This window comes from Salmo trutta, chromosome 8 (genome assembly GCF_901001165.1).
Source record: "Salmo trutta chromosome 8, fSalTru1.1, whole genome shotgun sequence".
In the NCBI taxonomy this organism is placed as follows: domain Eukaryota; kingdom Metazoa; phylum Chordata; class Actinopteri; order Salmoniformes; family Salmonidae; genus Salmo; species Salmo trutta.
In genome coordinates this window covers 19364549-19389286 of record NC_042964.1, presented here as the reverse complement: position 1 = coordinate 19389286, position 24738 = coordinate 19364549, and the positions used below count along the sequence as shown (strand labels likewise).

At 44.6% G+C, this 24738-nt stretch overlaps 2 protein-coding genes across 4 annotated transcripts; one reads left to right on the top strand and one right to left on the bottom strand.

Annotated features, from left to right (window-relative positions):
* The first annotated feature begins 408 nt into the window (after window positions 1-408).
* Window positions 409-5835, top strand: oxa1l (OXA1L mitochondrial inner membrane protein). Its single transcript, XM_029760286.1, has 10 exons — window positions 409-539; window positions 1279-1413; window positions 1752-2028; window positions 2240-2383; window positions 2568-2653; window positions 3051-3215; window positions 3498-3602; window positions 4624-4786; window positions 4982-5062; window positions 5261-5835. The coding sequence occupies exons 1-10, from the start codon at window positions 429-431 to the stop codon at window positions 5401-5403; spliced, it is 1410 nt and encodes a 469-aa protein (XP_029616146.1). The 5' UTR covers window positions 409-428; the 3' UTR covers window positions 5404-5835.
* A 210-nt stretch (window positions 5836-6045) lies between these two features.
* Window positions 6046-22952, bottom strand: LOC115198381 (Y+L amino acid transporter 2). 3 transcript variants are annotated; one of them, XM_029760284.1, is made up of 11 exons: window positions 22838-22952; window positions 22220-22523; window positions 19603-20255; window positions 12175-12300; window positions 11735-11879; window positions 8773-8896; window positions 8474-8577; window positions 8188-8284; window positions 7622-7771; window positions 7217-7400; window positions 6046-6915 (listed from the first exon to the last, which is right to left on the bottom strand). In XM_029760284.1, the coding sequence occupies exons 3-11, from the start codon at window positions 20105-20107 to the stop codon at window positions 6839-6841; spliced, it is 1512 nt and encodes a 503-aa protein (XP_029616144.1). In that variant the 5' UTR covers window positions 20108-20255; window positions 22220-22523; window positions 22838-22952; the 3' UTR covers window positions 6046-6838. The 3 variants fall into 3 exon arrangements, with proteins under 3 accessions (XP_029616144.1, XP_029616143.1, XP_029616145.1); XM_029760283.1 differs by having other exon boundaries at window positions 22220-22759; window positions 22838-22951; XM_029760285.1 differs by lacking the exon at window positions 22220-22523 and having other exon boundaries at window positions 22838-22951.
* Between the last annotated feature and the right edge of the window lie 1786 nt (window positions 22953-24738).

Genomic DNA, 24738 nt, shown 5'->3' with positions numbered 1-24738 from the left:
GGTTTATAAGCAAGGGTCATAGTTTATAACAATGAAAGATGTCCATCATTACCTTATACAACACAGGAAAATGACAGATTAAAAACAGTCTTGACAATAGTTTTTTTGAGGTGCGAGATAACAAAGTAATGTAGCCTCTTGGGTTCTGATGGGCTACAACAGTTGAAATAAACTCATGCGGCATTTACAAGTTATATTCTCAAGAATCAATGGGTACATATCATTAATGTACAAGTCCAAAAATGGATGTATCTACTGCTGATTGCCCCTTTAACAGTAAGATTCATATCGGCCTTCATAGGTTTTGTGTGAATAAAATATAGGCCTACTAGCTAGTTTTAATTTATATTAAAATGCGTTTAAGGATAATACGAACTTGGTAAGACCATGTACGCTTTCCGTACATTTTTTTTACTAACAATTCCAACATGGCTGCGATCAGGAGTGGGATGACTCCGGGTTGTCTAACGAGATGTTTTTTAAGACAAAGTGGAATATCAAGTGCAGGCAACCCTTCATTTACAGAGAGATGGAACCAGGTTTGACTTGTGCTCTTGAATTCGTGTGTTTGTCTGGCATCAAGCAGTAATAGCGATTCTAAACAGCACGCCAAGCGCATGCCTGTGACTTTGACAATGTCCAGCTAACGTTAGCTAGCAAGTGAATTAAAATTTGCATCAACATCTAGCTACATGCTACACACAGGAATCGGGGAATATGGTTGTTCGCATGTATGCATACAACATTGTTGATAGCTGATCGGGTCACCTGTCTACATACACAATTTGACATGTCCAGACAGTCAATTATGACATGCTAGCTAGTTAGCTGGTAGCTAAAGTTAGCTTGTTACCGGCTGAAATGGGAATGCTAACGTTAGCTTTCTATGAATGATACAGCCTTGATAACACCTACCAGTGATATGTATATGACAAACAAGCAATAACGTTGTGTATGAGCCTTCATCAGCCCCCAAGTCAATATATTTCTTGAGATTTGTGATATGGTGATCATTCAGTCAGACTATTGAAACAAACCACAATACAGCTCTCTTAGCTAGAAATATGTAACGTTAAGTCTATTGACTCTGTTGCAATTGCTGCTGCATTGTCAAAGTCAACCAATCCTGCAATAAAGCCACACAGTAAAGTGGACCACAAAGTAGCAGTGTATCTTCATCGGAAGGTTGTAACATGCAATTGTTGTTCATGTACTGTAGTTCATTGTAGGCCATTCATGTTATTGTGCCCCCCCCCCCCCCCCCCCCCTTCTAAACAGAGGTTTCTACAGAGATCCCATCTTCACACAGTAATAGAATGCAGGAGTCCTACAACTAGAGCTGTTCTCGGTCGACGTCACAATGGAAGGTTATTATTGGTCAGCGCGGTGTCCGTCAGGCACAACAGCTCACAGGTGAGTTGGTGTCAATGTACAGCTTTGGCGTTCCCGCCTGACTACATTACAGACGTTGCATTACATCAACCAATGGTTGTGTGCAACATCATTGACTGCAGTTGGGCATCATATTGCTATATCATGTGACGTGGAAAGCTGATCGTTTAAACACCTATTCAAGCATTGTGAGATCTGTCAGGCGTCTGCAATGTAGTCAGGCAGGAACAGCCAGGTAAAGTATTTTTAGAACATTACACCAGAGGATGCTCTGGTTGTCACACCTTGATAAATCCTGGTGTGTGAAAGAGATGATCACCACCATATATATAAAACCAAAAGCTATGTTATATTTTCAGGTCCCAAGTGAAAGTATTCCTACGGCAACTCCAGCGCTGGAAGCATCCATCGCCAGCCCTGTCGTCGTTGACCCCTCCTCTATTACCACAGAGCCAATCGCCGAGCAGGTGTTAGAGGCTGCGCCAACCGCAGTGGATATTCTGCAGGGGGTGGGAGCAGAGCTGAGCCTATCAGAGCTGGGCCTGGGGAGCGCCACTCCGGTTGGCCTGGTCCAGAACCTACTGGAGTTCATGCATGTGGACATTGGGATGCCGTGGTGGGGAGCCATTGTCGTAGGTGAGGCAGCCTCATCATCAGAACTCTCACTGTGGTTTGCCTCAGGCTGTCTAGCTTATTAAAGTCACCGGACTACAGTCAGCTATTCACAGAGAGATCTTTGGTCGTAAGAGGCTTTTGCTGTCTATTCTGAGTTTTCTTATGTCCACTTCTGTTTCTCTCCTATAAATCCACTAAAACACACACACACACACACACACACACACCCCAGGCACAGTGCTGGCTCGCATCATGGTGTTCCCGGTCATCGTGAAGGGCCAGAGGGAGGCGGCCAAGCTGAACAACGTCATGCCAGAGATGACTAAACTCACCAACAAGATGAACGAGGCCAAACAGAGCGGAAACAAGTTCGACTGTTAGTATTCTCTCTCTTTCTTTCTTTACTGCTCAACTCATTTCCATTTCATGACCCATCTGGATCACCCCTCTGCATTTATCCACTATGTAACTCCTCGTTCATGTCGCGTTGCAACTCGGTCTCAGTTTTAGTGGGTGATGTCTCCCTCAGTTTCGAGGTAATATGTCTGTGTGTCTCCTAGTTGCTAAGGCGTACTCTGACCTGACCATGTTCCAGAAGAAACATGACGTCAACCCTCTCCGTGGCTTCCTTGTCCCTTTGGTGCAGGTAAATTACAGCGCTCCGTCTCTCTCTCTCTCTCTCGCTCACACTCTCCCTCTCTCTGTATCTCTCTCTCCATCTCTCGCTCTCTCTCTCCGTCTCTCGCTCTCTCTCTCCATCTCTCGCTCTCTCTCTCTCTCTGTCTCTCTCGCTCACTCTCTCTCTCTGTATCTCTCTCTCCATCTCTCGCTCTCTCTCGCTCTCTCTCTCTGTCTATCGCTCTCTCTCTCCGTCTCTCTCTCTCGCTCACTCTCTCTCCATCTCTCTCTCTCCGTCTCTCTCTCTCACCGTCTCTTGCTCTCTCTGGTATCTATAGTATCTCCTCAATGTTTTATGCTTTGTCAATGTTTTTACACCTCTCTGTCACTACCCCCCCTCTCTATCTCCCTCTCCTCCTTTCCAGACTCCAGTCTTCATCTCCTTCTTCATCGCTCTCAGGAAGATGTCCTACCTCCCCGTCCCCAGTATGCAGACAGGAGGTTGCTTGTGGTTCTTAGACCTCACAGCAGCAGACCCTTTCTACATCCTCCCCATTGCTGTGACCGGAACCATGTTCGCTATACTGGAGGTATGGTGATGGTGTTGCCGCGTCTACTAGGAAAGTCTTTTCTAGTAGTCAGTTGATGATTTTAGAGGCCAGCTGTATTGACCCTGAAAAATAAGCTGTCTTGATTTTAATTAATAAAATGAACAATCAAATTGACCTTTTTTTTTTTTTATAATAATGTTTTATTGAATCATGCAAGAATATGAATAATATTGTCACTGATTACATTGTATTTACATTGGAATAGCAGTATTGAGCCTAAATAACATCTACCTGTTGTCTGTTTGCCTGTCTTCTCCTCAGCTGGGGGCCGAGTCTGGTGTGGACAACCCTAACCTGAAAGCCATGAAGACAGTGTTCAGAATCATGCCCTTCGTCATCCTCCCTCTCACCATTAACTTCCCCACGGTCAGTCTCTCGCACGCTCTTTCTACCTCCTCTCTCTCTCTCTCTCTCTCTCTCTCTCTCTCTCTCTCTCTCTCTCTCTCTCTCTCAGTAGCCTACACACACAGCACGGTCCCTGCTAGAGCGGCACCTCTCTCTACCTCCTCTCCCTCGCACTTTATCTGCTCCAGTTAATAAAGTAGCTTAAAAATAGCCTTTTCTGCTGCTTCCCTCACTCACACCGGGCCTGGATCTGACCAGGTCTTTACAGAACGGGTGTAGTTGTCCTTTGGACCGTTCGGGAACGGGTATCTATATTAATTATTTATATATATATAATGTATTTTTATTTTATTTTTATATACTGGGTTCGGGTGGAAAAGTCCCAGGTCTATTTCGGGAACAGGTTCAACATTTTGGACCCGTGAAGGCCTGTACGCTCTCGCTCTCTCTCGCTCCCCCCTGTGGCAATATCATAATATTACATCACATCCTCTACAAACAATAACATGTATTTAGTAGCCCTGGATACGTTTGTTCATTTAATTGTTATTCAGCCTTTATTTGTCCAGGTTCGTCTCATTGAGGTAAAAAAAGCAGTAGGGTCACTGTGTCTGTCTGACTGAGCATCATAGAACCAGTCTTCTAATCTCACATATACCTTCCTCTCCCCACCCCCCCCTCCAGGCTCTCTTTCACGTTTGCGCTTTCATCTCAATATCATCACAGGCTTTCAAAAACACTGGCCTACTTTTGTTCATGTCATTGTTGTTCAACCTTTATTTATCCAGGTTAGTCTCATTGAGGTAAAACACCAGCTGGTTCGCTGTGTTACAGGTGTGTCTCTGTTTGACTGAGCATCATAGCTCGTCGGGTGACCTCACAAGCGTGCCTCTGCTTCCACCTCTGCTTGCTTTTTGTGGTCTAGGCCGGGGGATTACTATAAAAGCGCTTTGTGACAACTGCAGATGTAAAAAGGGCTTTATAAATACATTTCATTGATTTGATTGGTTGATTGACAAATATGTCGTCCCCGTCCCCCCAGGCGGTGTTTACGTACTGGATGACGTCCAACTGCTTCTCCCTGGCCCAGGTGGGCCTGCTCAAACACCCTCTGGTCAGACAGAAGCTGAGGATCCCCGAGAGGATCGAACACCCTACCTCCGCCCTGCCCCAGAACGACGGCTTCATCGAGACCATCAAGAAGGGTGGGTGTGGTGGGACCGATGGGGATGTGTCATGGAGTCACCTGTCAAAATATGATTCTCTTTCGTGGTTGGATTTTCTCTGCCTCTATTTTCCCCTCTCTCTTTCTCCCCCTTCATTTCTTTTCACTCTCACTCAGACACACATTATCCTCTTTCCCCACTTTTTTAAAACATGGTTATCCGTCCCTGCTATAGGCTGGAAGAATGCTCAGCTTGCCCAGCAGTTGGAGGAGAGGGAGAGGAGGATCAAGAACCACCTGGATATCGCATCAAAAGGTAAGACACCGGTGCCTTTTTACCCCACCACAACCCCTTTCATAGGATCAACAATTTTTACCTTTACTGTATTTTACTTTACTCCTAAATGGAACGTTTTCACATCCTCTTTGATACATTTAGAAATATGCTTTTGTTCCTCTGTGAATACTATAGTGGATTTTTTTATTTTGCCTAATATTTTTCCTCTTCAACCAGGTCCATTGAGACAGACCTTCACTCACAACCCTCTACAGCAGTCGACACCATCCATTGCAGCAGCAACCAAGTCAGCCAAAGCAAAACAAGCACCCCCGGCAACCGCTGGTAAGAAGAGGCCATGGGAGGAGACTATTGGTTGAAGAAGAGTGACGGACAGTTTGAAGGCCCAATGAATAATGCGTTGATATTTATTGAGAGAGAAGTGTGTGGAGGGATTGGTGGACAGGACATGGGCGCACAGGGTTTGTCATAAATGTATTCTAAATAAAGAGCAAACTTCTGTTGCCTTATAACGCCTGTGTACATTATGACAACCTGAATTCTGATTTGAAAACAGGAAATCGTATAGTTGATTATATCCATTGGAATGACTGCAATGGAATTGTTAGTCATATATATATATATATATATATACACACAATTGACCGTTCCCCGTTGTGCTGTTTTATTTCTGATAGTTTTCGAAACCTAAGAAGTTAAAGCGGATATCCAATTTGTTGACACCGCAACACAGTTGTCTTGGAAACACATCCTGAATGCTAATCAATAAAAATGTGTTCAATTCGCTGCCCTGTTTTGCTTGTTTACAGCGGGTCATTTCATTTGTCGGCGGCGGTCTCGTATTGTTACATTAAAAAAAAAAACATTTAGAAAATAAAGGAGCTAACATGGCAGCTGTTCTAAAAACCTGGCCGATTTCTATACATTGCTCTGGTTACTACTTCTGTCTGTATTCTACTCAGCCATGGTTGGAATTTAGAAGAAAAAAAATGTCAGTCATGTAACATTTCTATGAGTAATTTATTATAAATACAGTGTAAACTATTTACTATCCATCGACTCAACCAACCCCCTCCCCCCTTTGCTTCACAAAGATCTTAAAAGCTTCAGGTGGGACAGACATTTACATAGAACACAAAAAAAGTGGCTAGAGCTACCGACATTCTACATTTCTAGTCTTCCCTACAGGTGATGCCAAAGACAACCTTTATTGTCAGCAGTGTTGTTTCAATGATCTACCTACCCACATACAAATTAACCCTCGAATTAGATTTCTTTCCTACACGTCTTCAGTATCTCTTTTTTTGTTATTCAATAATGACATTTTATTAATGCCACTTCACAGGTATTAGTAGACTTATACCTCTGTGTTTACAAAGGCAGCCCCATTCTGATATTTTGCACAATTATCGGCAAAAGAGCCGATCTGATTGGTCAAAATACCAATTAGTGGAGACTGATCAGAATTGGGCTGCCTGTGCAGACGCAGCCTACATCGAAAGTTCCTAAATATCAGTATTTGAGTAAAACATGTAAGGCATAGGAATGGTTTAGTATCAGGAGTGTGTGTGTGTGGAACATCCTCCTCAGAGGCAGCTGGAGTGTCATTCTGGCCATAGAACGACCCCATCGTCCAACGAACATGAACATATCATGGCGATGATTGGTTGGCCAGAGATTTGGTCCAATGAATGGCTGCCGTTTGAATCAGCCATCTGATCGGCAGCCTGTGGCTGAGGGAAATACTGGCCAGGAGGTGTTTTGTGCGTCTTCAGTGTGTTGGTTCTTATCTCTTCACTCCAACTTTTCTATGACATCCAACTCAGTCACAACAGAATAGCACACCTTCTGAATCAACAGACCAAACTTGGCTAGAGGGAGAGAGAGAGCGAGAGAGAGGATGAGAGACCTACCCATCAAATACATCATCAATATAGTGACACTAGCAATAGCATGAGAAGTGCATTTTGGTTGAAGAATGTAGATTAAAAAAAAAAAATGTAGGCATACAAAATAATATACCTACATAACTCATGTCATACCAAACTAGGGTTGTAAAATTCCAGTAATTTCCCCAAAGTTCCCAGGTTTTCCAGAAACCCTGGGAATTTGGGTAAAGTCACCAGATTTCTGCAACCCTATACTAAACTCAAACATTCATCTGATTCTTACCAAAGAACAAGCGGAGCCAAATGGGCCTTTTGGTGGCGGGAGTGTAGATACACAGGAAGTAAACGGGGACTCCTGATAGGGCGATGCCGATGCCAATCAGAGAGTTGATAGTGTCACTGTAGATGGGAACCACCACTAGGAACACGGTGCAGAAACAGAAGATGATCGGGAAGAACAGACTGAGCTGATAGAGGGAAAGAGAGAGAAGAAGAGTTATGTCACAACTATCAAACAGGGTCTGGTATTGACGTCAAACAGTGAAAGAGATTCAAAACGGTATTGTGAATTACAGTACAAACACTTCAGACGTTACAACACCAATGGAAGTTTGCATTTGAATGTGTCTACAGTGTTTTGTGTTGAGCCTATTGGTGTTAAAGGTGAATGTGGGGACGATTGTGTTACCTTGAGGGGTCGGACTCTGTCTGGCTGTTTCCAGCGCAGGTACAGCTGTCCCAGGATAGACAGGCCCACAAAGAACCAGTAGCTGAAGCTGTAGTAGTTGATCAGTTTAAAGATGTCCTCCACACACAGATAGACCAGAGCCATGGCACCCTATAGTATAGAGCAACAGCACTGTCAATATACTGTACAAACAGACTCTATATTTCATCCAAACTGTAGAAAGAGGGAGCGCTGAACACTACAGGACAGACAGACAAACAGTACGCTGAGAAGGCAGACAGACGCAACGCTGAGGCGGACAGAACAACGGGTTAAAATAAAGGACTGCTGAGACAGGTAGGCAGATTTCTGGGACAGACGGAACCCTGAGGCAGACAAAACAATGGGTCCGAATTTTTGGTAGACGCAGAAACAGAACGTTGACACAGAATTCGGACAAATACAAAACTGAACAATGAAAACAACTCGTAAGACAATGGAAATGTACATTTTTCAACACAGACAGCCAGACAGACGCACACACCCCCACCCACAAACACACAGACTGGTTTTGCAGGATGACTGACGTTGAAGAGCAGTGCGGGGATGGGAGTGTAGCGGGTGACGTGGATCATGCAGAGGTAGTCTGGGAGATGGCCCTCCCTGGAGCCCACGAAGAACAGCCTGCAGGGAACACACACACACACCTGTCACACCCACCTCACTGCACCAAGTACACACACAGGGTTATCGCGTGTTGGTCAAATAAGGAGGAGAGGATCAGTGATAACAGTAACGATGATGAAGAGGAGGATGACGATGGTGTGATAATGATAGTTGAAGACGCGTATCCGTCATGTCATTCTAATTCACCTGGAGGCAGCCAGGATGGAAGCGTTGAGTCCTCCGAAGCAGGAGAGAGCCACCGCTAGAGGGATGGTCCAGTTCATCACTCCAAACACCTGGTCTGCAAACGTCTGGGGGAATAAAAACAGATCTTATATTAGACCAATTCAAAAACACTTACAGTACATCCTATGACGAAGTCATTTAGGGCTTATTCAATGGGATGATACTGCAGATAGAATTGTATACATCTGACATACTGTATAGAACAGACTTTATGCTGCGTCATGTATAGGGAATCCTATTTCGATCAGAAGTGAACTTACCACAGCCACAGCGTCACTGTCCAGGATGGCGGGAATGGGCAGCACAGTGTAGTAGGCAACATTGGTCAGGATGTAGATCACCGTGACGATGGGCATGGATATGGCGATGGCCAGGGGCAGGTTCCTGTAGATCACAAAAAAACAAAACACCAGGGGGAGACAGAGACACTTAGATTTAGAAAACAACACAGCAAGCACGGAAACATTTAAGTGGCTCGGATACATCCAGTGTTCTCCATGAGTGAACGGGTCAAGAGTTGAGTTGGAGGAGCAGGGGGAGGAGCAGGGGGAGGAGCAGAGGGAGGAGGCGGGGTGTGCTTGTCACATAATCTGCCTGAGAACTCCTGGAAGTAGCTTGTGATCCAGTCATGTCTGTCTTGCTCCATTTCATCAGCGTTTAAGTGTGTGAATCAGATAAATCCTTCCCTCAGGAGGAGAAGCCCCTGGCCTTCCCCTGCATAAAACATGACTACCCATTCAGTCAGTATGTTATCCCATTCCATACCTTCCATCCTTGCCTCACCAATCACTTTTACTTGACATTCTCTACCAATCACAACCACTCCATATATTCCTACATACTCCTACCCCTCTCCTTATTACACTTGCATCCTCTCAAGTCTTCCCTTCAATCTACACCTATGCCCTCTCATCCTTTTACTCAGTGGTGTAAAGTACTTAAGTAAAAATACTTAGAAGTACTACTTAAGTCTTTTGGGGGGTTGATCTGCACTTTACTTTACTATACATATTTCATGACAACTTTTACTTCACTACATTCCTAAAGAAAATTATGTACTTTTTACTCCATACATTTTCCCTGACCGCCAAAAGTATTAAATCAAATCAAACTTTATTTGTCACATGCGCCGATTTGTCACAAGCGCCATCTACAAGTGTAGACCTTACCGTGAAATGCTTACTTACAAGCCCTTAACCAACAGTGCAGTCCAAGATGAGTTAAGAAAATATTTACCAAATAAACTAAAGTAAAACATTATAAAAAGTAACAATAGCAATAACGAGGATATATACAGGGGGTAATTTTATGGGCTTTCCTCTGACACCAACTATTATATAGGTCCTGGATTGCAGGAAGCTTGGCCCCAGTGATGTACTGGGCCATATGCACCACCCTCTGTAGTGCCTTACGGTCAGATGCCGAGCAGTTGCCATACAGGCAGTGATGCAACCGGTCAGGATGCTCTCGGTGGTGCAGCTGTAGAACTTTTTGAGGATCTGGGGACCCATGCCAAATCTTTTCAGTCTCCTGTGGGGGAAAAGGTGTTGTCGTGCCCTCTTCATGACTGTCTTGGTGTGTTTGGACCATGATAGATCGTTGATGATGTGGACACCAAGGAACTTGAAAACTCTCGACCCGCTCCACTACAGCCCCGTTGATGTTAATGGGGGCCCGTTCGGCCCACCTTTTCCTGTAGTCCACGATCAGCTTCTTTGTCTTGCTCACATTGAGGGAGAGGTTGTTGTCCTGGCACCACACTGCCAGTTCTCTGACCTCCTCCCTATAGGCTGTCTCATTGCTGTGGGTGATCAGGCCTACCACTTTTGTGTCGTCAGCAAACTTGATGGTGTTGGAGTCGTGTTTGGCCATGTAGTCGTGGGTGAACAGGGAGTACAGGAGAGGACTAAGTACATCCCCCTGAGGGGCCCCAGTGTTGAGGATCAGCGTGGCCGATGTGTTGTTGCCTACCCTTACCACCTGGGGGCGGCCTGTCAGGAAGTCCAGGATCCAGTTGCAGAGGGAGGTGTTTAGTTCCAGGGTCCTTAGCTTAGTGATGAGCTTCGTGGGCACTATGGTGTTGAACGCTGAGCTGTAGTCAATGAACAGCATAGGTGTTCCTTTTGTCCAGGTGGGAAAGGGCAGTGTGGAGTGCGATTGAGATTGTGTCATCTGTGGATCTGTTGGGGCGGTATGCGAATTGGAGTGAGTCTAGGGTATCCGGGAGGATGCTGTTGATGCCTTTCAAAGCACAACATGGCTACCGACGTGAGTGCTACGGGGCGGTAATCATTTAGGCAGATTACCGTCGCTTCCTTGGGCACAGGGACTATGGTGGGCTGCTTGAAACATGTAGGTATTACAGACTCAGTCAGGGAGAGGTTGAAAATGTTGGTGAAGACACTTGCCAGTTGGTCCATGCATGCTTTGAGTACACGTCCTGGTAATCCATCTGGCCTTGTGGCTTTGTGAATGTTGACCTGTTTAAAGGTCTCGCTCACATCGGCTACCGAAAGCGTTATCACACAGTCATCCAAAACAGCTGGTGCTCTCATGCATGCTTCAGTGTTGCTTGCTTCAAAGCGAGCATAAAAGGCATTTAGCTCGTCTGCTAGGCTCACTGGGCAGCTCGCGTCTGGGTTTCCCTGTGTAGTAGTTCACAATAGTTTTCAAGCCCTGCCACCTCTGACGAGCGTCAGAGCCGGTGCAGTAGTTACATTTTCAATGCTTAGCAGGTCAGGAAAATGGTCCAATTCACGCACTTATCAAGAGTACATCCCTGGTCATCCCTACTGCCTCTGATCTTTGTAAATTATGTCTGTGTGTTGTAGTGTGCCCCTGGCTACCCATACATTAAAATAACAAGGAATTTGTGCCTTCTGGTTTGCTTAATATAAGCAATTTGAAATGATTTTTGATACTTAAGTATATTTTTGCAATAACATTTACTTTGATACTTAAGTATATTTAAAACCAAATACTTTTACTGAAGTAGTATTTTACTGGGTGACTTTCACTTTAGTCATTTTCTATTAAGGTATCTTTACTCAGCTGTCTACTTTTTCCACCACTGCCTTAACTCCTTCCATATCTCTAAGCCTCCATTCACTATACTCTCATTGCTACCCATCCTCTACTCCTTCACTACTCCTCATTCCTTACAGAGGGTTAACCCTTTGCCCACTTGTACCTTTATCCTGCCCTCCCTCTCTCCCCCCTAACCTCTCTGGGTTTTTGATCTCCTCAGTGACGAAGTTCAGTGTGTCCCATCCGGAGTAAGAGAACAGAGCAGAGTAAAGGGCCAGAGCTATGTTTCCTGGATCTGTCGACGAGCCCTCAAACATGCCCTCAAAGTTCTGTGTCTGACCTGAGGAACAAACACACAGACACACACACACACACACACACACACACACACACACACACGATCCTGCATTATAACACGTACATAAATACATACATTCACTGGTGCAAATGAATGCATGTCAATATAAGATATAAATATGTAAGGTATGTCAAATGAATGTATGTGAAGGAACATGTCCGAGTGTTCACAGTGTGCATATCTGCGTCTGTGAATGTACCGTATAGTGGATGGATGGGTGAATATATGTATGATATTAGTTATTTGTATTGAGTGTGAGACATCCTGGCATCGGTACCTTGGCTTATCTTGAACAGGCCGGTGATGATGACAGCGATGAGGGCGATGACCTTAGCGTAGGTGAAGAAGTCCTGGACACGCGTCCCCCACTTCACATAGGCACAGTTCACAAAGGTCAGCAAACCTGTGGGGGAAACACAGACATTAAGATCAACATGTTACTGCAGAGGGAGAAAGAGAGACAGAGCGCACGCACGCACGCACGCACGCACACGCGCACACACACACACACACACACACACACACACACACACACAATGCATTGTGGGGCTGAGCTGCATGGGTCTGAGGTGCCTACTATAGCAACACCATTATACCTCAGTGTAGGCTTATCCATCTACATAACGGGGTCCCTGAGAGTCAGAATTCCTTGTGGATGAGCAAGTCTGGACTCTGACTAGCCACTACGCTGACATGTATGTGTGTGTGCGTGTTCTAGTTTTAGAGTCTGCGTAGCTTGAGGAAATGAGGCTGCTGACTGCAGCAGTCCAGCCAGTTGATTTCCACAGAAGGAAAGAGCAGAGAGCAGACAGATAAAGTGCACTCCTTGAAATTATTTAAAGTACTAACATACTGACACACTGACTGACTGTCTAGCTTCCTGGCTGACTGACTGACAAATACACACTGACTGCCTGACTGGCTAGCTAACTGACAAATACACACTGACTGCCTGACTGACTAGCTTACTGACAAATACACACTGACTGCCTGACTGGCTAGCTAACTGACAAATACACACTGACTGCCTGACTGGCTAGCTCCTGACAAATACACACTGACTGCCTGACTGACTAGCTACTGACAAATACACACTGACTGCCTGACTGGCTAGCTACTGACAAATACACACTGACTATTTGACTGGCTAGCTAACTGACAAATACACACTGACTGCCTAGCTAACTGACAAATACACACTGACTGCCTGACTGACTAGCTTACTGACAAATGCAGACTGGCTGCCTGACTGACACACTGACTGGCTTACTGACAGATACAGACTGGCTGACTGACTGTCCAATCGACTTACTGACAGATACAGACAGTTCCTAACTGTGTCCTTGTAGTACACTGCTCCCCCAGTTTTAAGAAGTAAGTACAGAGAGCGAGAGATACGGTTAACTGGAAAACATGTTGTTTTCCAGTTAACCGTATCTCTCACTCTCTGTACTTATCAGTGTTTGTTCCTGCAAGTTCATAAAGTTACATGGAGATAGATTCATAAGATGGTCCACTCTGAATCACTACTGTCCTCCCTTTCACTGAGCTTGAATACGTATTCAATGTATCAATGTATCCCTCCTTTCAAAATGGTGACATCCCAAACGTCACCCTATTCCCTATGTAGTACACTACTTTTGACCAGTGCCGTTTTAGACACACCCGATATATCTCACACACTGCATCATGTTTAGTGAGCCTTTAAAAATACTCAAAATGCTCCTCAGCAATATATTCATGCAAAGCAGCCATAATGTCATGTAACATACAGTGTTTGCCTAAATGATTAACACTCAAATTCATATCTAAACTCAGCAAAAAAAGAAACGTTCTCTCACTGTCAACTGTGTTTATTTTCAGCAAACTTAACATGTGTTAATATTTGTATGAACATAAGATTCAACAAATGAGACAAACTTAACAAGTTCCACAGACATGTGACTAACAGAAATGGAATAATGTGTCCCCTGAACAAAGGGGGGGGGGGGTCAAAATGGAAAGTAACAGTCAGTCCTCATCATGGACTGCACCAGATTTGCCAGTTCTTGCTGTGAGATGTTACCCCACTCTTCCACCAAGGCACCTGCAAGTTCCCGGACATTTCTGGGGGAAATGGCCCTAGCCCCTCACCTTCCAATCCAACAGGTCCCAGACGTGCTCAATGGGATTGAGATCCGGGCTCTTCGCTGGCCATGGCAGAACACTGACATTCCTGTCTTGCAGGAAATCACGCACAGAACGAGCAGTGTGGCTGGTGGCATTGTCATGCTGGAGGGTCATGTCAGGATGAGCCTGCAGGAAGGGTACCACATGAGGGAGGAGGATGTCTTCCCTGTAACGCACAGTGTTGAGATTGCCTGCAATGACAACAAGCTCAGTCCGATGATGCTGTGACACACCACCCCAGACCATGACGGACCCTCCACCTCCAAATCGTCCCGCTCCAGAGTACAGGCCTCGGTGTAACGCTCATTCCTTCGACAATGAACGCGAATCCGGCCATCACCCTTGGTGAGACAAAACTGCGACTCGTCAGTGAAGAGCACTTTTTGCCAGTCCTGTCTGGTCCAGCGACAGTGGGTTTGTGCCCATAGGCGATGTTGTTGCTGGTGATGTCTGGTGAGGACCTGCCTTATGACAGGCCTACAAGCCCTCGGCCCAGCCTCTCTCAGCCTATTGCGGACAGTCTGAGCCCTGATGGAGGGATTGTGCGTTCCTGGTGTAACTCGGGCAGTTGTTGTTGCTATCCTGTACCTGTACCGCAGGTGTGATGTTCGGATGTACCGATCCTGTGCAGGTGTTGTTACACGTGGTCTGCCACTGCAAGGAGGTGCATGTTCATTCATTGTTTATGGTTCATTGAACAAGCATGGGAAACAGTGATTAAACCCTTTACAATGAAGATCTGTGAAGTTAGATTTTTACTAATTATCTTTGAAAGAGAGGGTCCTGAAAAAAGAGGTTCATAATATATCGCCCTGCGGTTTTCCTAGTGTTGTTACGTTGTCAGTGCCCTAATTGTAACCATAAATATACGCATACAGGCCAATGTACATCATTGACCATAACACCATCTCCCCTTCCTCCCCCATAACCACTGGGGAACCATTGTATGTATCTTTTGATTTACACAACATGCAAAATATTTTTTATTGTGAAACAACCAAGAAATAAGACAAAAAAACGGAAAACTTCAGCGTGCATAACTATTCACTCCCCAAAGTCAATACTTTATAGAGCAAACCTTTTGCAGCAATTACAGCTGCAAGTCTCTATAAGCTTGGCACATCTACGTAGCCACTGGGATCTTTGCCCATTCTTCAAGGCAAAACTGCTCCAGCTCCTTCAATTTGTATGGGTTTTGATGGTGTACAGCAATCTTTAAATCATACCACAGATTCTCAATTAGATTGAGGTCTGGGCTTTGACTAGGTCATTCCAAGACATTGAAATGTTTCCCCTTAAACCACTCGAGTGTTGCTTTAGCAGTATGCTTAGGGTCATTGTCCTGCTGGAAGGTGAACCTCCATCCCAGTCTCAAATCTCTGGAAGACTGAAACAGGTTTCCCTCAAGAATTTCCTCATATTTAGCGCCCTCCATCATTCCTTCAAATCTGACCAGTATCCCAGTCCCTGCCGATTAAAAACATCCCCACAGCATGATGCTGCCACCACCATGCACACTGTGGGGATGGTTTTCTCGGGGTGATGCGAGGTGTTGGGTTTGCGCCAGACATAGCGTTTTCCTTGATGGCCAAAAAGCTCTGACCAGAGTACCTTCTTCCATATTTTTGGGAAGTCTCCCACATGCCTTTTGGCGAACACCAAACGTGTTCGCATATTTTTTTCTTTAAGCAATGGCTTTTTTCTGGCCACTCTTCCGTAAAGCCCAGCTCTGTGGAGTGTATGGCTTAAAGTGGTCCTATGGACAGATACTCCAATCTCCGCTGTGGAGCTTTGCAGTTCCTTCAGGGTTATCTTTTGTCTCTTTTTTGCTTCTCTGATTAATACCCTCCTTGCCTGGTCTGTGAGTTTTGGTGGGCGGCCCTCTCTTGGCAGGTTTGTTGTGGTGCCATATTCTTTCCATTTTATAATAATGGATTTAATGGTGCTCCGTGGAATGTTCAAAGTTTCAGATATTTTTGTTGTATTACCCAATCCTGATCTGTTCTCCACAACTTTGTCTCTGACCTGTTTGGAGAGCTCCTTGGTCTTCATAGTGCCGCTTGCTTGGTGGTGCCCCTTGCTTAGTGGAGTTGCAGACTCTGGGGCCTTTCAGAACAGGTGTTTTTTACTGAGATCATGTGACAGATCATGTGACACTTAAATAAAGTCCACCTGTGTGCAATCTAACTAATTATGTGACTTCTGAAGGTAATTGCTTGCACCAGATCTTATTTAGGGGCTTCATAGCAAAGGGGGTGAATACATATGCCCACACACCACTTTTCAGTTATAAATATTTTTTAAACAAGTAATTTTTTTCATTTCACTTCACCAATTTGAACTATTTTGTGTATGTCCATTACATGAAATCCAAATAAAAATCCATTTAAATTACAGGTTGTAATGCAACAAAATAGGTAGAATAGTTTTGCAAGGCACTGTATATACAAAAGTATGTGGAAACCCTTTCAAATTAGTGGATTTGGCCATTTCAGCAACACCTGTTGCTGACAGGTGTATAAAATCGAGCACACAGATATGCAATCTCCATAGTCAAACATCGGCAGTAGAATGGCCTTACTGAAGAGCTCAGTGACTTTCAACGTGGCACCGTCATAGGATGCCACCTTTCCAACAAGTCACTTTGGCAAATTTCTGCTCTGCTAGAGCTGCCGCATGCAACTGTAAGTGCTGTTATTGGGAAGCGAAGTGGTAGGCCACAGATGTTCACAGAACGGGACAGCCGAGTGCTGAAGCGCGTAGCCCGTAAAAATCATCTGTCCTCGGTTGCAACACTCACTACCGAGTTCCAAACTGCCTCTGGAAGCAACGTCAGCACAATAAATGTTCGTCGGGAGCTTCATGAAATGGGTTTCCGTGGCCGAGCAGCCGCACACAAGCCTAAGATCACCATGTGCAATGCTAAGAGTTGGCTGGTGTGGTGTAAAGCTTGCTGCCATTGGACTCTGGAGCAGTGGAAACGCGTTCTCTGGAATGACGAATCACACTTTATTATGTGGCAGTCCGACGGACGAATCTGGATTTGGCGGATGACAGGAGAACGCTACCTGCCCCAATGCATAGTGCCAACTGTAAAGTTTGGTGGAGGAGGAATAACGGTCTGGGGCTGTTTTTCATGGTTCGGGCTATGCCCCTTAGTTCGGTACAGCAGACAATGACATTGTAGACAATTCTGTGCTTCCAACTTTGTGGCAACAGTTCGGGGAAGGACCTTTCCTGTTTCATCATGACAATGCCCCCATGCACAAAGCGAGTTCCATACAGAAATGGTTTGTCGAGATCGGTGTGGAAGAACTTGACTGGCCTGCACAGAACCCTATTATGCAGACTGCGAGCCAGGACTAACAACATCAGTGCCCGACCTCACTAATGCTCGTGTGGCTGAATGGAAGCAGGTCCCTGCAGCAATTTTCCAACATCAAGTGGACAGCCTTCCCTGAAGAGTGGAGGCTGTTATAGCAGCAAAGGGGGGGACCAACTCCATATTAATGCCCATGATTTTGGAATGAGATGTTTGACAAGCAGGTGTCCACATTTTGGTCATGTAGTGTGTTTCAGTCTTCTGTGATGTATACATATGTATAATATTGTATACATATGTATAATATTGGGACGCAAACTCTATATCTGACATGGTACAGGTGTCTTCTTTCTTTAAACCCATAACCATGTATGTGAGGTGTATACTTTGTTTCAAAGTAGATTTGTTTAAGACTACCAAGAAACACTGTATGTGACCCTGATTTAGCCCACTGCAGTAAAAGGTTAAACATATCACACCACCCAGACCGGTCCAGACAGAGGCAGTGAGTGATCTGGACTAACAGATGACTGACAGAGCGTAGCTGGCCACACAGATGTCCAAGGCGTGGTTGTATTGACAGTGAAAGGCTAGAAGGGTGGGAGGGTGTAGATCAGGTTGGTCCTGTTGGATAGTCTAGATCTGGACCAGACGTGAGGGGAAGATTGACGTCTGCCATGGTTCGCGCAGTCCTGTGGTGTACGGAGTACTCCTAACCACTGATACAGGATCAGGTATTTTTCAATCAGCCTGATGGTTACGGTTGGGGTTGACAGTAGGGTAATCTGATCCTAGATCTGTGGTAATAGCTCATTTCTACCTGGGGGTGTTTCTGGTCTTTTCATTTGCTGTTGAAGTCCCCTAACGCCTGTAACCACTGATACAGGATCAGGTATTTTCCCATCCACTTCATGGTTAAGGTAAGGATGAGGTGCAGAGAAATCTGATCCTAGAACAGCGGTTATGGTTCATTTCTTTGCCATGCTTCAAGACTGGTGTCAGAGTCTTGAAGTAGAAAGGACTTTTACCTTTTTAACTAGCAGCTATCAGCACATTCGCAGTCCTCAAAGCATTATTTGTGTGTTCTAATTAGATGATTGAGTGTTATTTATTACTTTAGTGATTTTTTTGAAACTTGAAGGAGAAGGCTTATGCCTTTTAGTAAATATTGTAACAGTGTACCACCTAGTTGCCGTATTCTGTATCTGTCCCAGACTTCCGTCTAGTTGACCCAGGGTTCCATCTTGTTGTTTATGTTTTGTGTGTTATTTTACATTTAACTAGGCATGTCCGTTAAGAACAAATTCTTATTTACAATGACAGCCAACCCTAGCCAAGCCCTAACCCTGACGACGTTGGGCCAATTGTGCGCAGCCCGATGGGACTCCCAATCCCGGCCGGTTGTGATACAGCCTGGAATCGAACCAGGGTCTGTAGTGACACCGCTAGCACTGAGATGCAGTGCCTTAGACCGCTGCGCCACTCGGGAGCCCCTATCAATCTGTTCCAGTAGTCTGTCTTATACGTAACCTACTAATGTCTGTCAAACTGACAAGAATAATATGACTGAGTGGTTGTGCTGAGGTCCAGTTTTCTACTAATCAGCTAGAACAATATCCATGTCTCAACACTCCCTCCACCTCCACTCCCTACATATTACCTTACTAATCTCTATTGGTCCTTGTTTCCCTTGGTTTATAAATTATCAATTTACAGTACACTATTGTCATGAGTCACGGGCTATGCTTGCAGTTTTATCTGGTCAGGTCATGTGATAAGACAAGTCACACAGACATTTTAAAATAGTTGAGTGGATTCTCCTTTCCCCTATCTTCGGTCTTTTAGAGAGGAAGCACGTGTTGTAGTCTGTTGTCTCTGTCTTCCCCTCGTTGTTCCTCTTTCAACCTCTCTAGTGTTCCCTTCGGTTGCTGAGGTGCTGACGTGGGTATGCCGTCATTTACTTTCTGTTCCCCTTTTCCACAAAGAGAGGCGCATAAACCCATATATCCACGTTTAGCACAAACGAGACTGAACGCACACACAGTCAGTATGCAAAGTCCTTGCCCATACTATGGTTGGGGCCCCGAGTTTTTCTTGATAAGTTCCAGTGGTTAGGAAAAACCCAGGGCCCAAGCTATAGTAGAGACAGTGGAACAGTACTGCACCAACACACCAACAAGAACCCCCCATACACAATGACTATAACATACTCACATATACAGGCCGCTGCCAGCATGCGGTTAGCCAGATAGGGGGCTATGCAGGTAGGGAAGACGGGCTGCACCATGTAGTTAGAGAAGGTAATGGCTATAACCGCCTGGCTGGTGGGCTCTATGATCAACAGGGAAGTCCACAGTCTGATGAAGGCCAGGAACCCTCCAAAGGCCTCCAGGATGTAAGCATAACTGGCCCCTGACTTGGTGATGGTGGTCCCCAGCTCGGCATAACACAAGGCCCCGAACACAGAGAAGATACCGCCGATGGTCCACACTACCAGCGACAGCCCATAGGAGGCGCTGTAGATTAAGACGCCTTTAGGCGAGACGAAGATGCCCGAGCCGATCATGTTGCCCACGATGAGACACACGCCGTTCAGGAGAGAGATCTCCTTCTTCAGCTTCATGGAGTCGTTGTCGCCCCCCGAGTCGCCCGACTTGAGCGAGGGCGACCTGCCGTTGGTGGCGTGTGCTTGCGTGGGGGCGGGGCTGTAGGACGCCATCGTAGTGGAGTGGAGGTTGGAGATGGGATGTGGGGAAGTGAGCAACAGTGATTGGACCAGGTGGCTGTCAATCAGTCAATTGGTGGAGAGGATTGGTTATAAGAGCTTAGGTAAAGTTGTTTCCCAGCTATGAGGGTCCCTCTGACATCTGTGGGGAAAAAAAGAGACATACAAGAGAGTGTTTGGGTGTTGCCGTGGAAACCAAGCTGTCATCAAATGGCACCTTCAGTTCTTTTTCTCTTTTTTTGAACATAAATGTTTGTTTGTATGATACCTTGGTAACTAACTGAATACAATTCACAAACACAAATGTTAAGACACACACACACACACTGTTGGTTATCGGATAGGGTTTCACAGATGGCCATTTGAGAGCCATTAGGGGTTTCAGTAAAGGACCTTTTAAGCTTAAGTGTATTGACAGAGTGAGAGAGAGAGGCACACAGGCCTGACAACACTATAACGCTCATTACCGGCTGTCACTGACTGCCAATGTGATATTTTTAGTCTTAACTGTAACTATTCTACAGTGACACACACACACACACACACACACACCAAGCTTTGCTAGGAGTCCACAGCATGCTGAACCGAAGCGTCACGTTTCGCAAAGTTCATTACCTTCAGCAGCATGTATGGCGTTTGAATGACTAGACACATGCTGTGTTAATGCACCTTAGCGCATCAGCTGCAGTATATCACACATGCTCAGTCAGGACAGAGAGCACATGAACAAAACAAACATACACACATCACACTGCTCTGTGTGAGAGAGGGGACAGGGCCGGGCAGGGGTCCTGGGCTAGCAACAGTTTTATCACATACACACACACATACTGCTCTGTGTGAGAGAGGAGACAGGGCAAGGGCCACCAGCTACTTAATGGCTATTTCTGGTACAAGATAAGTTGTTTTTGGGATCCCTGAAGGGTAGGGGAGGGAGTTGATTAAAAAAACATATGAATAGACCACGGAACTGTGTTGTAGTGAACAATAATGCTGATTGAACTGGATTAACAGTACTTGGCCTGTAGAGCAAGACAGGGGATGATAAAACAACACAGAATAAGACCAAAACACAATTAGGCCAGAGGCAAACCTTAACAGGAGACTGGTAGAGACAAAGAGAGCAATGAAGTAGATAGAAAAATAACACTTACTATCAGAACAGGAAAAAAATTATTGGACAAAACAGGTGGGAGTGAATGAGTGTGAGAGAAAGAGAGAGAGAGAGAGAGAGAATCTATAGAGTCATAATCTATAGATCTGTGTGGCTCTGGAGAAAATCAATTACAATACAAAACAACAGGTCAATGATAGGCAGTCATATCATACCACAGGGACAGAGTATCGTCCTCCTGCCACAGGAAGTAAAAACAGGTCTGATCACATGAATCAATCTTACATCATAAACGCCAGGAAAAGAGAGCTCAAATGAATGCAGTAGGCTACACAGTCTGTGGTAGAGTTGAGACGGCGTGGGGGAGAAAGGGAGAGATGGCGAAGTCGTGCAGATAGATAGACAGCCCTGGCATGTGAGTTCAGTTCAAAAGAAAGAGTGATTGCGAGGGAGGACAGTAGATAGCCTAGTCTCGGCACGTAATTACAAAGGGCAGGGCAGAAGGGCAGGAGACGTTCACAAGCAGAGGCCCTGGAAGTGAGGTGCAAGGTCCAAGCAGGCACTGATAAGTCGTCTACTCAAAGAGAGATACCACTCAAGGTTGCTGTGTCCTACCTGAAATATAGGCTCTCTCTCTCTGATCTCTATTCTTCTCTCTCGCTCACTCTCTCAAAACTAGAAATAAACTATTCAGCATGACAAGCTGGCAGCAATCATTTGGCCAACTCAGAGCTTATTCATTGCAGAGCTGGCAAAGCTGCAGAGTTGACACAGCGCATTTTATTGAGGAACATTAGCTACATAGGAATGCCATTAGAAGTTCATCTGTAATGTAATGATAGCTGCTGGAGACAAAAAACATGTTGAACAGATCATACAATTACAGTCAAACTACAGTCTCTGTATTTGAAAGATATAATTTAAATGTAAAACCCTGCATTGCTACTGTAGGTTTTGTTTGGTTTACATGCCAATTCATTCTGGGGTTTTACCTTTTTCCAGGTGGCTATAGTTGAACTTGGCTTCCTTTCCTTGGGTGTCCTCTTGCTCTTCTTCTCGAAAGCCTATGTGGCAGCTTTTTATACCACGTTCATTTCATCCCTCATTGTTTTAGTCACTATTGTAACAAAGTGATCAACATATCTCTCTGTGCGCTCTCAACTGATGCCCTTCCCTATCTGTCCTTCACGCCGCGTCCTCTGCTCTGACTTGGCTTCAGCCACCCTGCTCGCCCTCCTACCGGAGTCTGAAGGTACACAGCTGATCAGCTGACGAACTTGTTTTCTGTCCCTGATGCTACCAAGGAGACAGGGTAAAGAAGAGGAGGGAGATGGAGGAGGGACTGAGTTTATAATGCCACTGTGTTCTGATAATGGGTTTCACTGTCAAATGAATTGTTTCCCATCAAATTGATGAATAATGCATTAACAGGCCCGATAACGTTTAATCTGGTTTAGCGGTACGCGCTAGTAGAATTTCAGAGGGACTCTGGTTGAAGCCCAGGTTGGGGCGAGGAAAGAACGGAAGCAATTCTGTAACACAAGTTAAAGCATACTTTCTGCTGTAGCAATTAAAGTCAACATGATCCTTTAATTCTTGTTTTAGCCTACCTGTTAATGGTGATGCTTGTTTTTGTTTTGGGTTATTATGTTAGGCAATGATGTTGTTGATGTTTCTTTTCTCGTCATCGTCAATGATCTGGCACAGTAGGAAGCAGCGTGGGAATCAAATTAATGATGAATCACTCTAAGAAATGATTCAAGTATGATTCAAAGGATGTTGAGGACTCGAAGTCGCTTAGAATTTTTAATCACTATCCTAACTTATTGTATGTGCCATGTGATCATATTTGAAACCACTATATTATTGTTGAATCATATAGTTAACGATCTTGATTTAATGATGAAGACACGTGAGGAGCTATCTGCATTGAATCATTGGAATTGATAAGGGTGCCCAAAATTGGTTACACAGCTCCGTCTTCTGGTCATAATTTGCTACACACCTCCAATTCCTCAACGTTGGCAAATGAACGGTTTGAGAATTAAAGATTAAGATCATTTTGTTGTTCCAATTACTGAAATTTGACTTCTGTTTTTAACCCAACCCCTCTGAAAGACACACCTACATACACCTACAGGTTTTGGAGAGGGTGCCCGACGATCTGTTGTTGTGGGGGTGGGGTGGGGGTTACGTGCCTTGCTCAAGGGCACAACGGTAGGTAATGGTATCTACGATTTGATACCAGCTCACTTCCTGACAGATTTTTTCCCGTCAGACCCGGCATTCAAACTGGCTATCTTCCAGTTGCTAGCTTGCCTCTCTAAAACATCATTAGGCTTATTGCGGTATCTATGCTTTTGTGTTGAGTCAGTGTTCATGATTGGCAGAACTTTGAACTTTGTTCTGGATGTAGTTAGATATTTAAACAATTAACATTAGTTTTGGAACATGATTTTGAAACTTCATCTGAAGTGATTCATGATCATTGACAGTGGTGTAAAGTACTTAAGTAAAAATACTTTAAAGTACTACTTATGTAGTTTATTTGGGTATCTGTACTTTACTATTTATATTTTTGACAACTTTTACTTTTTTTTCACTACATTCCTAAAGAAAATAATGTACTTTTTACTCCATACATTTTCCTTGACACCCAAAAGTACTTGGTACATTTTGAATGCTTAGCAGGACAGGAAAATGGTCCAATTCACGATAGAATGTGGTCATCCCTACTGCCTCTGATCTGGCGGACTCACTAAACACAAATGCATCATTTGTAAAGTGTTGGAGTGTGCCCCTGACTATCTGTACATTTTCAAAACAAGAAAATGGTGCTGTCTGCTTTGCTTAATATAAGGAATTTGAAATTATTTATACTTTTAGTTTTGATACTTAAGTATATTTTAGCAATTACATGTACTTTTAATACTTAAGTATATTTAGAACCAAGTACTTTTAGACTTTTACTCAAGTAGTATTTTACTGGGTGACTTTTACTTGAGTAACTTTCTATTAAGGTACCTATACTTTTACTCAGGTATGAAAATTGGGTACTTTTTACACCACTGATCATTGATGATAAATCGATTAAAGGCAGATATTAGCTGTCCATTAACATTAATAAAGCATTCTCAACTGATCAATATCTATAGGTAGCCTATGTCATCAAAAGTTTGTTGATCAAGTACCCCCTCCACACTTGTGTGACAACTCCACACGTTTCCTCTCGATCCCAACCACCATCCCTGCATCACTTTCTAACTCCGCTTGTTTGATTGAGACATGTCTCTGTCTCATTCCCAACGCATGTGGACAAACTTCTCACACATGGCTTCTTTTCAGCCCTTTGTCTCTCTCCCCTTTCTGCTCCCAAATTCCTCTCCTTGGTTACCAGTTGTCATGGTTTTAGGAGCCCCAGCTAGTGGGAAGGGTGGTTGGAGGATTAAGGCGGCCATTTTGGGGACAGCTGGTCCAGGTCTCTGTGTGTGCTGCCCCCTGTCCCGCTCAC

Coding starts and splice junctions, on each gene's coding strand:
- oxa1l (XM_029760286.1), top strand. CDS start 429: ATGGCTGCGATCAGGAGTGGGATGACTCCGGGTTGTCTAACGAGATGT. Junction 2,384..2,567: donor GAGCGGAAACAAGTTCGACT/GTTAGTATTCTC, acceptor TGTGTCTCCTAG/TTGCTAAGGCGTACTCTGAC. Junction 3,216..3,497: donor CCATGTTCGCTATACTGGAG/GTATGGTGATGG, acceptor TCTTCTCCTCAG/CTGGGGGCCGAGTCTGGTGT.
- LOC115198381 (XM_029760284.1), bottom strand. CDS start 20,107: ATGGCGTCCTACAGCCCCGCCCCCACGCAAGCACACGCCACCAACGGC. Junction 7,401..7,621: donor ACAGAGTCCGACCCCTCAAG/GTAACACAATCG, acceptor TCCCTCTATCAG/CTCAGTCTGTTCTTCCCGAT. Junction 6,916..7,216: donor TTGGCTCCGCTTGTTCTTTG/GTAAGAATCAGA, acceptor CTCTCCCTCTAG/CCAAGTTTGGTCTGTTGATT.